The following is a 14,042-nucleotide window of genomic DNA, read 5'->3' as shown; positions in this document are numbered from 1 at the left end:
TTTTGTTATTATTAGGGGTATAGATACTTTGTATGGCTTTTGGTTTAGATTTGTGCCAAAAATGGATGAACTTAATCTAAAGATAAGAGAACCTGCTGGACCGTTCTGATCTTGATCTACGGTGCTACAGGCGCTGAGACGTGGCTTCGGTTGTGGCCTGGTCAGCTGCGGTACGATCCGTCCGTGCTCTGTTGTCGAGCGTTCGTTGTCGCCCGGTGAGTGGCTGGCCTGGACCGGCCCCGCCTGCAGCGTCGCCTGGGAAACGGGCTTTCTCGTAGCCTGTGCGGTTGTGGTTCGCTCCGTGGCGCTGCCTGCTGGGCTCCACATCGCGCGGCTACCCTGGGCCCCCATGGTCAGCGTCCCTGGTTGTGTGGAGTCGTCGCTGTTTTGCGGGCGGAGCCGGGGTGGGGAGCTAGGGTACATAGGCAGCAGCCGACCGCTGTTCTTCTCCCCTTCCGTGACACTGAAAGGGTGGTCCCATACACGGAGGAGGTAGGGGAAGGGCCCGCTGGTCGGTGAAGCGTTGGAAGTTGGGGCAGCCGTGGTCCGTGCCGGTGGATGCGCCGCTCGCTCCGTTCACTTCGACTGGATAGAGAGAACGCACACGACGCCGGTCCAGCTTCCGGCCTTAAGATTCCACAACAGGGTGTGACCATGGCCTCAAAATACACCAAGATTCGTGCAGGACAACAAGCTGTCCTAGGAAGTAGAAGGATGTATCTCACGAGATATTGCTCCCCGACATTTTGCGCTGCATCTCATCTCCGACCTCTAGGCAATCTCTCTATCTGTCTGCATATTTTGAATTTCGGACAGAGGTTCCTCTCTCTCTACACCATTCAGACTGTGTTTAGTACGTGAAATTTAAGAATTTAGTTATCGTAGTATTTTCGTTTTTATTTAATAATTAGTGTTTAATTATGAACTGATTAGGCTCAAAACGTTCGTCTCGTAATTTTCAACTAAACTGTGTAATTAGTTTTTTTTTCTATCTATATTTAATACTCTATGCACGTATCGCAATACTCGATATAATAACTACTGTAGCACTTTTTGAGAAACTTTTTATGAAGTAAACCAGCACTCATTTTTACTCTCTTCTTCTCTCTCTAACTCCGCATCTCTGTTTCTCTCATTCTCTCACACACTCTACCTCGCTTCTCTCACTACAACTCTCCGTCTCTCTCTCCTTCGATAACTTCCCTCGACGCCATGCCAGTTTCTCTCCATGGATCCACGTCTCAAAGGTACTGACGTCTATCAGATCCAACTTGATTATGGATCTGCTCTCGAAATCTTGTGCGCGCTCAGATCCGAATTATTCTAGGAGCATACTCATACTGATGGTTATTTTTCTTGCAGACCCTAGATCTGATCAGCTAGAGAGGATTGCTCTATCGTCGCACGATTTTTTTCTCCCCAAACTGGTAGTATCATCAGCTCTGTTTTGTTCGTTCCGTATGTTATGATATTTGTTCATCGTTTCCTCATACGAAATGCGTTTTTCTCTCTCTTATCTGAACTGCTCCACTTGAATGTGATTATATATTTTGAAGCACAGAGCATGCATAGTTTATGTCGTTACTGTTCTGCTGTTCACGGACCATGCATCATAAACTGTTTTTTTTTAAATATGATTCCTCACAGTCGTTCATTTACTAATTTAGCTTTGCTTAGTAATTGCTTGTAATTTCAAAATGTCTTGTGCGCGGTCAGATCCGACTTATTCTAGGAGTATACTCATACTGATGGTTATTTTTCTTGCAGAATCTAGATCTGAGCCACTAGAGAGGATTGCTCTATCGTCGCACGATTTTTTTGTCCCCAATCTGGTAGTATCTGCTGCTCTGTTTTGTTCATTTCTGTATGTTATGATATTTGTTCATCGTTTCCTATGCCATTCATGGGAAATGCGTTTTTTTCTCTCTCATCTTTTTTGGTCCCAAATCTGGTTGTATATTTTGAAGCACAGAACTGTTCACGGACCAAAGATCATAAACTATTTTTTCTTTTTAAAATGATTCATCGGAGTCGTTCATTTATTAATTTTGCTTTGCTTGTAATTTCACATCGTCTTGCTTCATTTCATGTTCGTTGCACAATTTCAGCACGTTATGTTTAATTCAACTTAAATTAGTGATTGCTTCAAATTTCACAAACCATGGATGCTTTCAAATTCACCTTCACTCATTTAAACCAATGTTTCAATTAGGGTGTATACATCAGTGCCGCGCCGTACTGTCATTATGATCCATGAGTTGGTAAGTACTTCTGCTCTAAAATTTAAAGCCTTTTATTCTATCCATTGGAGCCCGTTCGTTTCGTCGTAAACGATAGTGAATTATTTACTGCTGACTGATTTGATGTGAGAGGTTCCGGCTTATAAGGCCAGTCTCAATGCACAATTTCACCTCACAGTTACCAAGATCATGAAACAAAGCATGAAACATGTCTCATTCTCAGTGTAGAGTTTCATCACACAGTTTCATGTGTTATTTTAGCTTTTTGGGTCCCACCGGCTTCTCCCTCTACTCTGCCCACCAGGGTCGCGCGCTTGCGAACACGGAACGGACGACGGCGGCGCGGACGCGAGCAGCAGCCACGGAAGACGACAGTGCGAATAGGAGATGCACGGGCTGTGTAGCGGCGACCACGGAAGACGGCGGCGCGGACGCGAGCGCGCGGCGTGCAGCAAAGCCCGCGGTCGGCTGCGCCCGCGCCCAAGACCGGAGGAGCCGCACGTGGCGGTGCTCGCGCCCGCGGCGGAGCTCACGCCCATGGCCGGCGGCGCCCGCGAAACCCGCAACGGCAGGAACCACGCTCGGCCGTGCTCGCGTCCGCCCTCGGCCGGCGGCGCTGCGCTCGGCGATGCCTGCGCCCACGGCCGGCGGAGCCGTGCCCGGTGATGGTGGTGTTCGAAGGAGGAAGAAGATCGCAGACGCGATGAAACGAATCGAGGCTCTCAGTGCGGGTTTCGTGCCCGTTTCACGGCGTTGGTAACGACGCCCAGGTCGTTTCGTGGGGATGAAACGAATCTCTTCTCTCTCCTACTAGTTTCATGCAAAAAGTTCAGATCTGCTGATGTGGCGTCCTATTAAATGTGCATGACACACCCCATGAAACTCCATTCAGAATGGCCTAATCCACGAACGAGCAACCGATAAATCCTAGGGTCCTGCACCTCGTTCGGACAACTACTGAGGCATGCAAATGCTGGGGAGTTGTGCCAGTACAACAGTGGACTCAATCAATTGTTCAGAAGTGATGAAGTGCATGGATTACAACAAGTTCAGGCTGATGACGAGATACACCAGGTTCAAGGGTATGAAGCTGGTGAGGATTCAGCATATGGGGCTGTGTTTAGTTGTAGAGTTTGAATTTTGGGCTACTGTAGCACGTTCGTTTTTATTTGGCAAATAGTGTTTAAATATGGACTAATTAGGCTCAAAACGTTCGTCTCGCAATTTCCCACCAAACTGTGCAATTAGTTTTTCTTTTCGTCTACATTTAATGCTCCATGCACGGGCCGCAAACATTCGATGTGACATATACTATAGTAACTTTTTGAAAGTTAAGGTGGAACTAAACAAGGACCGAGTCTGAGTCTGAAGGAGGATGAGAGTGATCAAAGGGAACATGCTACTGCTGCATGTGAGCGGTCAGAAGATGAGCATGCCTCTGGTTACAGTCAGGTTCATATCATTGATGACAACATACCAATAGAAAAATTTGTGAAGAAGGCTACATGGATTGGCACTGATTAGGATGAAGTGCCAAGTGGTATAGATGACACAGTGTCTTATGAAGATGATGCTGAGGTGGTCCAAACAATGCGCTATCACAGTGTCATGGCAGTTTGTAGGCCTTATTTCTATGTTTAGCGCACTGTGTCATGCGCACTGAATGCCATGCACAAGATAAATCGAACCAGAGAGACTTCCCGCCGCCAGTGGCTATCACTACCAAACAATCACGTCCACCCAAGGCCTCAGATGAAACAGAGGGATCAGGATGCATCCAGCTTAAGAATAAGGCCCTGTTTAGATCAAATCCAAAAACAAAAAATTTTCAAGATTTCCCGTCACATCAAATCTTGCGACACATGCATGGATCGTTAAATGTAGGTAAAAAGAATAACTAATTGCACAGTTTGTCTGTAATTGGCGAGACGAATCTTTTAAGCCTAAATAGTCTATAATTAGACAATTTTTGCCAAATACAAACGAAAGTGCTACAGTAGCCAAAAGCCAAAAATTTTCGGAACTAAACGCGCCCTAAGTTAGATATGAGAATGGGGAATACCTTCAGGGCCGCATCCATGGAGACAAACGACGAGCGGGGGATGCAGCCGTGAGGTTGGAATCAGGCGGGGGACTGCTGCGTTGGTGCTTAGACGGACAGAACATAAAGGATGCCTAGCGTTTTGCTTAGCCGTCTGTTCAGGATATGTCTAACGGTTCGGTTGGCTGGTTCGTATTGTTGCTGGTTCGTGAAGAAGTACTGTTGGCTGGTTTGTGTGAGAGAAAAATACTGTTCCGGCTATAAATTTACGATCGTTTACGACAAGCCATAGTCAAACGAACATGCTCATGAAAATAGCGTGACTACTACACGATATAAAAAACATTTTTTTTTAAAAAAGAGGTATTTTCTCATGACAAAATACATTTGAATCATGATATACACGTAAAATTAAAACGAAGAGGCATTGCACCATATGTCTAAATGTCAATGGAGTAGGCATACGTGTGGCGACGAGATCGAAAGAACAGAGAAGGCGAGGGGTGAGAGATAACGGGTGTGGCCACAAACCGTTGTGGTTTGTATTTATTGATCCTCACCCCGTGACTAATGGCGCCCTGTTCGTTTGGGTTGATTTGGCTTATAAGACATGGCTAAAAGTACTGTTGGCTGGTTTGGTGTGAGAGAAAAATATTGTTCGTTAGCTGATAAGTCATGGCTTATAAGCCAGATCCAAGCTAGCGAACAAGCCGCTAATGGACGATCTGGGGGCTGCTTCTCTAGGCAATTTTAGAGATTCAACTATGTTTGAAGAGGTTCAACTAACCCAGTGGTTTCAAAAGATAATATAGATTATAGTGACTTTTAATAAGACAAGTGAGCTGGACTACGAGTATCCAGGAGAATAGATATATGGAATAACAGCTAGAAGGGAAAAATACCGCTAATGGCCTGATGGGAGAAATAGGTGAATTCGTTTGGAAAAAAAAGGAGGGAAAGAGGTGAATGATGGAGAGAGAATGTCAGATAAGAGTGAATGTCAGATAAGAGTGAGAGAGAAGTTGACTGGTTCGTATTGTTGCTGGTTCATTTATGTGAGAGAGAAGTACTACTGGCTGATACAAATAAACAGTATTTTTGTGAGGGGCTAGCCAGCTCAGCCCCAGCCAGCCAGCCCAGCGAACACGCGGAAGAGTGAATGGAGAGAGAATGTCGGAGAAGATAGTCTAGTAAACCGGTTGCCAGCAATTTTACAAATTCACCTATGCGATTTCGAAAAAAAAACTATATAGAGCTATGCGTAACAGATTGACATAGTCTGCCAATAATTGAAGGCCTGGATATAGTACACCACCAACATGGAGCAGTGATAGCACCAAAACCCAACATGTATTCTAGCGTAATCTATCTGTTACACGAGCCGGGGCTGATTCACCGAGGAAGGCTATAATCGGGAACGAGAAAAATCCTCGCCCGTGACTAGCCCAGTGGACTATGCGTGGGCTTCTACTCTTGGCAATGTTAGACCTGCAATGGTATAGCCAAGGCATGTCTCGTGCAATCATTCTGTTCGTTGGTTGGTTTCAACCAGTCTAAATCAGCTAGCTAACAGTGCTTTTCTCTTAGTAATAAACTAGCACCAGTCAGTCTAAACCAGCCCAGAAACCAATCAGCGAACATGCCGAATGGATTAATATCCCAGCAAATCGGTTGCTTAAGTTTTGATTTCACATGTGATTTTCAAAAAATAAAATCGCCATTTGGAGGTTCGTGTAAATGGTTTCTAAAAATTAGTTCAAAATTAAAACAAATGCTAATGCTCTCCAAATGCGGCGTGGATGGGCAAAGGTGTTCCAGGTGCGGCCAGTCGCGAGGTCGTCGATGGGGTTCTGCACTGTTAAAATTTCAGTCCATGTCTCATTGGATGTTTGGACATATGCATGAAGTATTAAATATAGACGAAAAAAATAACTAATTGCACAGATTGTGGCTAATTTGCGAGACGAATTTTTTAAGCCTAATTAGTCCATGATTTGACAATGTGGTGCTACAATAAATATATGCTAATGACGGATTAATTAGGCTTAATAAATTCGTCTCGTAAATTAGTCTCCATCTATATAATTAGTTTTATAATTAACTCATATTTAGTTCCCCTAAATAGCATCCGAACGTCCGTTGTGACATAAACTAAAATTTAGTCCACGAAACTAAACACCCCTAAAAAAACGCAGGGCGCAAAAGTCCCCAAGTCACTGACAATTCGACAGGGCGACGATGGGCGGAAGGCACGAGGTGAACCGCAAGCATACAGGCCTGCAGTGTCCTCTCGAAACAGTTGTTTGCTCATGACAAAGAGATGAATTTAAAAAACAGAGCGAGTCGCTCGTTTCGTCCCAGTGTATTTCCGTTCAAATGAATGGGAACAGGGAATCTCTCCGGTTCAAAAAAAAAAATAAGTATCATCGGAGAGATCTTTTAATCTAGTTTTCACTGATGCATCATGATATATGTTATTATATTGTTGTAATCTAGTGTCCGAGAGATTTATATAGATTTCTAGAAACTTGTTGCGGACTGAACTTTGACTTACTCGCTTCGTCCCTTATTATTTGTCATTTTGGGTTTTCGTGTTATAGCTTTGACTAGATTTGTAGAAAATACGTGCAACATTTATATCTTCAAATAAAATTATTAAAAAAATAGATTCAAAGATCTATATAATGATATGAATTATGCATCATAAATATTAATATTTCTTAATATAAAATTAATCAAAGTTATTTATCGAAAAACGAGAACGATATATATTTAGGGACGGAGGGAGTACAAATTTCTATGAACATTTAAGCATGTAATTAGTACACTATTGGGGCCGTATGTACTAATATGTTGACACAAAAAAATAATAATAGTCAAATAAATAATGTAAAGAAATTTAAAAAATGGGGGGGTGTAGTACTGGGGCCATGTGATGACGGCGGGCAGCGGCACTACGGTTTCTCCTATATGACACCTTGTGAGACCCCACTAATGGGCCTTGGGCCGGTCTAATGGTGGGCTGGGCCAAATGACCGAGACTGTAGCAACATGGGTTGTGAGGCACTGTAGCACACGGAATGCTGTAGCTGCGCGAGTTTAGTGCCCCATCGGAACCTGGAAGGGGCCAAACCAACTTTAAAACCCAGCTCCGGGGAAACTAACGAACTTTGGTTTGAATTTTTTGCGCGAAGCGAGGACGAAAGCGCAAGAGAGTTAATTAGCAGGCGTGGTCCATTCAACGTGTAGAGTGGATCTTAGCCGTTTTTTCCGGGCTAGGGCGTTACACATGGTATTCAGAGTCAACTCTCGCGGTTTCACGGATATATGGCTTGGGAGCTCGGACAGGTTGCGCATGGCTCCTGTGAGAGCATGGCACTGGGGCCGGGAAGCTGGAAATATGTACGTGGGTCAAGAGAGTCGATCATGGACATTTGTCTCGTTTGGGTAGGTTGGTTCGACCCTCGACGAGGACGTCGAGTCCTTAAGGGTGGGCTTAAGGGTGGGTGTATGTGAGACCCCACTAGATAGGATGAGCCAAATGACCGAGACTGTAGCAACATGGGGGTGTAGCACGCGAAACACTGTAGTTGCATGAGTTTAGTCCACAGCGGAACCTGGAAGGGGGCCAAACCAACTTAAAAACCCATCTTCGGGGAAGCTAACGAACTCTGGTTCGAACCTTTTGCGCGAAGCGAGGACGAAAGCGTAAGAGAATTAATTAGCAGGCGTGGTCCATTCAACGTGTAGAGTGGATCTTAGCCGTTTTTTCCCGGGCTAGGACGTTACACACCTCTATGCGTCGGATGAAATAGTAGAATCGATAGGAGAGGAGAGAAATAGGCTTGCAATCCACAATCAAATGGGACAAGGCCTATTTATTAAATTAATAGCCATTCGGCACAATGACTGCACTTTGGCTGTGGCATTCATCAAGGCTCTGTTCGTCTAGAGCATTGGTTGGGAAAAGAAGACAATAGAAGAATGTAAATAGAATATTAAGTATTTTTTATTTTAGTTTTTTCATATGTAATTGGGGATGTACTATGCCGAGTCTTGATATAATCTCACTTCCCTTTGGAAAATTTTATTGAATAAAATATAATATACAAATAATACTTGCCCAGATTTTCCTCCATGGTAAAATGGAATTTGTTCTATATTTCAGTTGGTTAGGGAAAAATCACGATAACCGTGAGCCTTTAGTTTGCATTTTTCAGAATTTTTCTCCAAAAGTGGCTGTCGACTGCAAAAAATAAATAGAAAACAAAGGAAAAGAATAGGCTCTCATCCAAGCCATTGGTTGACCCTTGAAAGGTTAAGATGCAGTGGAAGTTGCAACTGCACGGGATCTTGGTCTCTCGGCGGGGGACGTGCCGAGTGAGGAAGACAGCCCATCGATTCCGCTGGCCGGGCGCCGATTAGACGTGACGAGGCGCAGTAACGGCACCGCCTGCAACGGTCAGCTAAAGTACTGCAGTAGGAGTACAACCTACATCGAAGCTGGGACGTGCTACTCCGTATGCTTCTAGGTGTATTTTTCTCTCTTCTTGCCATGGGGCAGTGCAAAAAAAAAAAAAAAAAAAGCAAGGACGGTACTTCAATGACTGTGTCGAGGCTCCTCAATGGGTTTGGTGTGAGAGAAAAATACTGTTTTGACTAAAAATTTATGATTATTTATGACCAAACGAATAGACTGCTTATCTAGCTCTAGTCTGGGTACTAATCTAGCTGTATTTTTCACTAAAATACTGGTTGTCAGCCTAGTAACCGAATCATGTTGGTTGACAATTTTATTGTCTAACCAACTTCATCACGGAAAGAGCATACAGGGGTGTGTGTGTGTGAAATCAACGAAATCGCATAGAGGGAGCGAGCGGCCGAAGAGGTATGGATCGATTAGCTAAGATTAATGCCTAATATGGATTCCATGGTCCTCAGTAACCATTCCGCCGCGGTGAACAGGAGATGAACAGGTTGAAGGAAGAAGCAGCAAGGACTGATGGCCCAGCGTCAAGCATTGGATCCAGATGCTCGGGACAAAGGAGCTGCTGGATGAAGGAAGAAGGGGGAACGATACGCCGCAAGGTACGTAATACTGGACTGGATTGTAATTACTAAATTAATATGGTAATTGAATCTCTAGAAACAATAATATCTTGGGAATTGAATGGCTATCAATGTGATTAAATATCTCTACATACCTCTGCCTGAGACGTTTATATATCAAAGTAATGTTACAATCTTCAAGTAAACGAGTTTTACTTAGCCCTTGTTTAGTTACCTCAAAATCCAAACTTTGCCACCATGTAAAAAGAAGATTCCTCGTCACATCAAACTTGCGGTATATGCATGGAGTACTAAATGTTGACGAAATAAAAAACTAATTGCACAGTTTGGTTGTACTTTACGAGACGAACGTTTTGAGCCTAATTAATCAACGATTGGACAATTATTACCAAATACAAACGAAATACTACAGTGCGCTACAGTGATTCCGGTGGCGCCAACTTCGGCCAACTAAACGCGGCCTTATAGTTGTGTTGTTTCATTTCAAATGTGGATCTTGTTAGCTTCACTGCTCATACAAGATTGGCACGGTGGCTGAAGTTTTTGGGGACATGAAGGGGCATAAAGAACAGCTGTTGAGAGCTATGAAGTTTGGTGGTCTGATGCACCTGCCTAGGATAGAAACAACTGCAGTGAAATCTGTAAACAAATGTAGTAAGAAGGTGAAACAAGACGTAAGAACACACACAAAGACAGTAACTCTAGATGGCTGTTTACTACTACTGCAGGTAAACTTGGTATTGTCAAATAAATGAATATATACTGAGCAATTAGTACATACATAATTTTAACATATAAAGAATTTTCTGCAAACAGATAGCATACCCGGACAACCTGGATTTTGGAGCATACTCAACGGCACATTTCTTGACTCCAAGGGTGAAGTATTTCACAAAGGAGATGATGGATAGGTTGGCAAACATGGACAAGGCAAGCTATACAACAGACCAGGAATATAAGTTTGGTGAAACTGAGGTGAGTGTCATACAAAATCATGTGGTCTTGCCAAAGAACAATGTTTATACTTTGCTGTGGACTAAAATAAACAAATATGAAAATATCTTGACAAAACAGATAAGACATGCGTCTGAGACAATATATAGCAGAGGAATGAAGTATAGGCAAATGCTGGCATCAATGAGAGAAGACTGCAACATGCATATGGTAGCTTCTGTTCATTTAAGATGTCAACTTCTACATGCAACAAAATTTTTAATTATTCCATCACATTTCTTCAGCTAATAGAGTACATTAATGTATGCAATGAGGAGCACAAGAGGAAAATGAGAACTAAACACAAAGCTTTCGCTGATGAACAGCTGAAAGATATCAATGAATACAATGAACATGTTAACTCAATGCTGAGAACATGGGCAACAATTGGGAAGGTCAATGTCCCACAAAAAGGAGGTCAGTAATTAACATTGTTTTTCTGGGAGTCTTACATGAATGTGGTGAGTTCAATGCTGAGATCCTGGGCAGCCTTACATGAATCTTTGAATAAATTTGTGCAGATAAGATGGATTGGGGGGGTCAAGACGAAAATATAGATAATACAGGAGCAAGCACGCAAGAAATTGATACATGTCATAGAAAAGATATCGGTTCCAAATCAATTGTCGACGCAAATGGTTTCTGCTCAGTGAGCGTATTTGTAAATAAATGTCGACGTGCTAAATACACTTAGACATCAAAGAAATAGTCCATACCTCAAAGCGGTGGACAAGGGCGGTGGGAGTTGGAAAGATAAGTGTTTCAATAAACAAGAATAGCAGCTGGGTACAGTGCTAGTCCTACGCCTGTCCGGATGGGACTACCTGTAGACCGGCGTGTACCGTTCCATGATGGCACACTGTACTGTGACGTGGTGACAACAAGGGTGGACTCAAAAGCCCTATCTGGCTGCAGATATAGCAGCAAGGGGCATGCGTTTGGGAATGTGCCACTGCGAATTTCAAAATTCAAATTTGGGGGGGGGGGGGGGGGGGGGAGCAACAGGCTACTACGTTTCCTTATAAGAGAGGACCCCCAACCAGCAAAGAGTGGTGATCACACGCAGTAAGCAAGCTGAGAAACAAAAGAAAAAACTAGTTGGCATAGGTACAAAACTAAATACAATTTAATGTGTATACTGCATACTACTTCCGCAAAAAGAGATAACAGTACATGTTATTTACTAAAATGAGCAGGGACAGGTGCAAAGGACGTAATTAACAGCAACAGATGTCATTCTTCCTCAGATCCTGATGAAAGGCTACCTGTAAGAGAGTTGATAGAAGTAAGTTCAGATAGCTCCATAGACAATGGAGATGTGGACAAAAATAATGATACTTCTCTGAACAATACTCCAGGCAAGGAAGCGATCACCGCTAAGTGTCAGCGACAGATGAATAGCGGCTACTGTGGAAATGAAAAAAATGCAGACTGAAGATGAAGCGGGTTCAGAAGAATGCAGTTGTTACACCACTGATCAGAATGATCATTACTATGATACGGTGGACGCAATAGGAGACAGTTCAGGAGAGAGGGGGCCCTAGCTGACCAACAATATGGTCTGTTTGGAACGCAGGAATTTCGTAGGAATCGTGTAGGAATTTCACAGGAACCAGTTCAATTTCACAGGAAAAACACAGAAGGGAAAATATTTCCGGCATTCCAAACAGGCCTGTAACTTATACGACTCTGATGGGCACATGGTCGAGGTCATCGGTAGAGGTGAGTTCAAACAGATTAGTATAATATTTCAAGTACGTGGTGAAGAACTGTCTATGATAAGACATACAAGCTAATAGTGGCACAAACTGCAGGTGAAAATAAGCCAAGTCGGTGCTACGGACGACTAGAAGGGGGCGGTTACTGTGGCACAGTTCTGTTGAATGATGGGCTAGGGGATGGTAAGTCCCAAAGTGGGCTGATGAGTACTTGATATTACTTAAGTACGGCCTATAATATTACTCACTGATGTAAATGACTGATAAGAATGTTTCTTCTAACAGAACAAGCAATAGAAGAAGATGATGCATTCATAAACACAACACATGAAGAGAATGACATGACTGATGAACTTAGTGTTCAGCCAAACAACTATGTGCTGGGAATATTACCAGGGGAGTCTCCCGGCAGCACAGTGTTATTTGGATATAGGTATGGATAATATGCAATTGGGTGTTAAAGTTGAAAAAATAATTGATTCGGTAATTTCACATGCCCTTTCCTCGTTGACAAATATAAACAGAGGACATGGAAGACTATTGCCCAACACCAATTTCAATGAGAAAGGATAGTAACCAAGAGATTGTTGAGGTGAACAAGAAAAATACTATGGTTGTGAACGGCATTGAAGTGGACATCACATTCATGTGCAATCTCACAAGGTTTGGAGTATCTCCATTCGCGATAAACATGACACACAAAGATTCTGAGTTGGATTCTATACTCAAGAGTCCAGAAGGCAATTGGTAAGGTGGCAGATCATGAAAAACACATGTAGGTACCTCGTATATACAATGCAAGCATTTAGGAATTCCTTCAATATGTATGTATTAAAAAGCAATATGGAAATAACAGGGTCTGGTACCTGCATACCATGCCATCTACCCTGAAACTGGAAGGGCAAGATGTAGAAAGAATGATGGTGAGCTCTGATGACTTCACCATTGATATAATGGATGCATTGGTGCGCCTGTACCAACAAATGGATGATGAAATGTACAAGAGATGGAGCGAGAAACGTTGGAGGCATTTCCTTCCAACAGACTTTGCAGTAAGAATGGCATGTTGCATATCTACTATAAACTATACATGATGATTAACTTCTGATATGATTCAGTGCCTGATCTGGGGCTGTTGAATGCAGGTATCAGCATTGAATCCCAATATTGAAATGGGTTCTGCACGTCTGGAGGACTTGTTCGTGGGCTGCCACATTTCATACAATGTGGGAGACTGCAGGCTAGTAAGTACACAAGAGTAACTAAATTGTTTCATATAAATAACAATCAAAGGATGAAAGCTAATAGCTAAAAAAAATGAAAATAGGTGATTGCAACCGTCACGGTCCATTGGGATTGGTGTTTGTACGTTTGAGATTTTGAAAGAAACAAAATAATTGTTCTAGATCCAATAAGCATGCAAAAGGGTGTCGATTTCTTGAGGATGAAACACTTAGAGACAGTGACATTGATGCATAGTGGGATGAAGTATTGCAAGCATCATTTCTTCCCTTATCCGTACGATGATATGGAAAGCTAGACTGAAGAATATGTTGATATCAAAGTAGCTAATGGCAGCAGTTTAGTTTATTTTTAGAAATCCAGTATATATAGATGGGCAAGAAACATTTAGTGACTAACACTGATTAATCTTGTCTGCAGCAATGAATCTGGTTTGTACACCATGTTCTATGCAAGATATTTTGATGGCGAAGTTCTCACAAGGATATTAACTCAGGAAAGATACACAACTGTAGCTCTCAGTACATGTTAAACAATAAAAATGTTGAATTATGCTAACTTTTGTGCGTACAAAAAAAAACAGGAATCAAGCAAGGGGCAGAGGACTAACATGATGTGCCAACTTCTGAGAATTAAAGGAAATTTAGGACAACCACCGGAATGCATACAAGATGCAATCTGTCCAGGGAGTCGCTAGTGGAACCGCAGGGAAAAGAGTGAACTTTTAGTGACAGTCTT

General features: G+C 42.8%; 2 protein-coding genes and 1 long non-coding RNA gene across 4 annotated transcripts; all 3 read left to right on the top strand.

The window, feature by feature from the left end:
• The first annotated feature begins 1,099 nt into the window (after positions 1 to 1,099).
• Positions 1,100 to 4,049, top strand: LOC136505767 (uncharacterized). The gene is made up of 4 exons (XR_010771310.1): positions 1,100 to 1,247; positions 1,363 to 1,832; positions 2,213 to 2,261; positions 2,545 to 4,049. It is a non-coding gene; the product is annotated as an uncharacterized lncRNA (long non-coding RNA).
• A 4,996-nt stretch (positions 4,050 to 9,045) lies between these two features.
• On the top strand, positions 9,046 to 11,191 carry LOC136502763 (uncharacterized). Of its 2 annotated transcripts, XM_066498019.1 has the most exons (7): positions 9,046 to 9,169; positions 9,247 to 9,369; positions 9,855 to 10,079; positions 10,168 to 10,326; positions 10,426 to 10,515; positions 10,590 to 10,761; positions 10,866 to 11,191. In XM_066498019.1, exons 2-7 carry the CDS (start codon positions 9,250 to 9,252, stop codon positions 11,036 to 11,038), a joined length of 939 nt encoding a protein of 312 aa, XP_066354116.1. In that variant the 5' UTR covers positions 9,046 to 9,169; positions 9,247 to 9,249; the 3' UTR covers positions 11,039 to 11,191. The 2 variants fall into 2 exon arrangements, with proteins under 2 accessions (XP_066354116.1, XP_066354117.1); XM_066498020.1 differs by lacking the exon at positions 9,855 to 10,079.
• A 1,518-nt stretch (positions 11,192 to 12,709) lies between these two features.
• LOC136505473 (uncharacterized) lies at positions 12,710 to 13,743 on the top strand. The gene is made up of 4 exons (XM_066500632.1): positions 12,710 to 12,837; positions 12,919 to 13,114; positions 13,208 to 13,306; positions 13,725 to 13,743. Coding segments are annotated over exons 1-4 (303 nt in total). The 5' UTR covers positions 12,710 to 12,835; the 3' UTR covers positions 13,731 to 13,743.
• The last annotated feature ends 299 nt before the right edge of the window (positions 13,744 to 14,042 follow it).

The sequence above is a fragment of the Miscanthus floridulus genome, chromosome 14 (genome assembly GCF_019320115.1).
Source record: "Miscanthus floridulus cultivar M001 chromosome 14, ASM1932011v1, whole genome shotgun sequence".
In the NCBI taxonomy this organism is placed as follows: domain Eukaryota; kingdom Viridiplantae; phylum Streptophyta; class Magnoliopsida; order Poales; family Poaceae; genus Miscanthus; species Miscanthus floridulus.
This window is presented reverse-complemented; position numbering and strand designations above follow the sequence as displayed.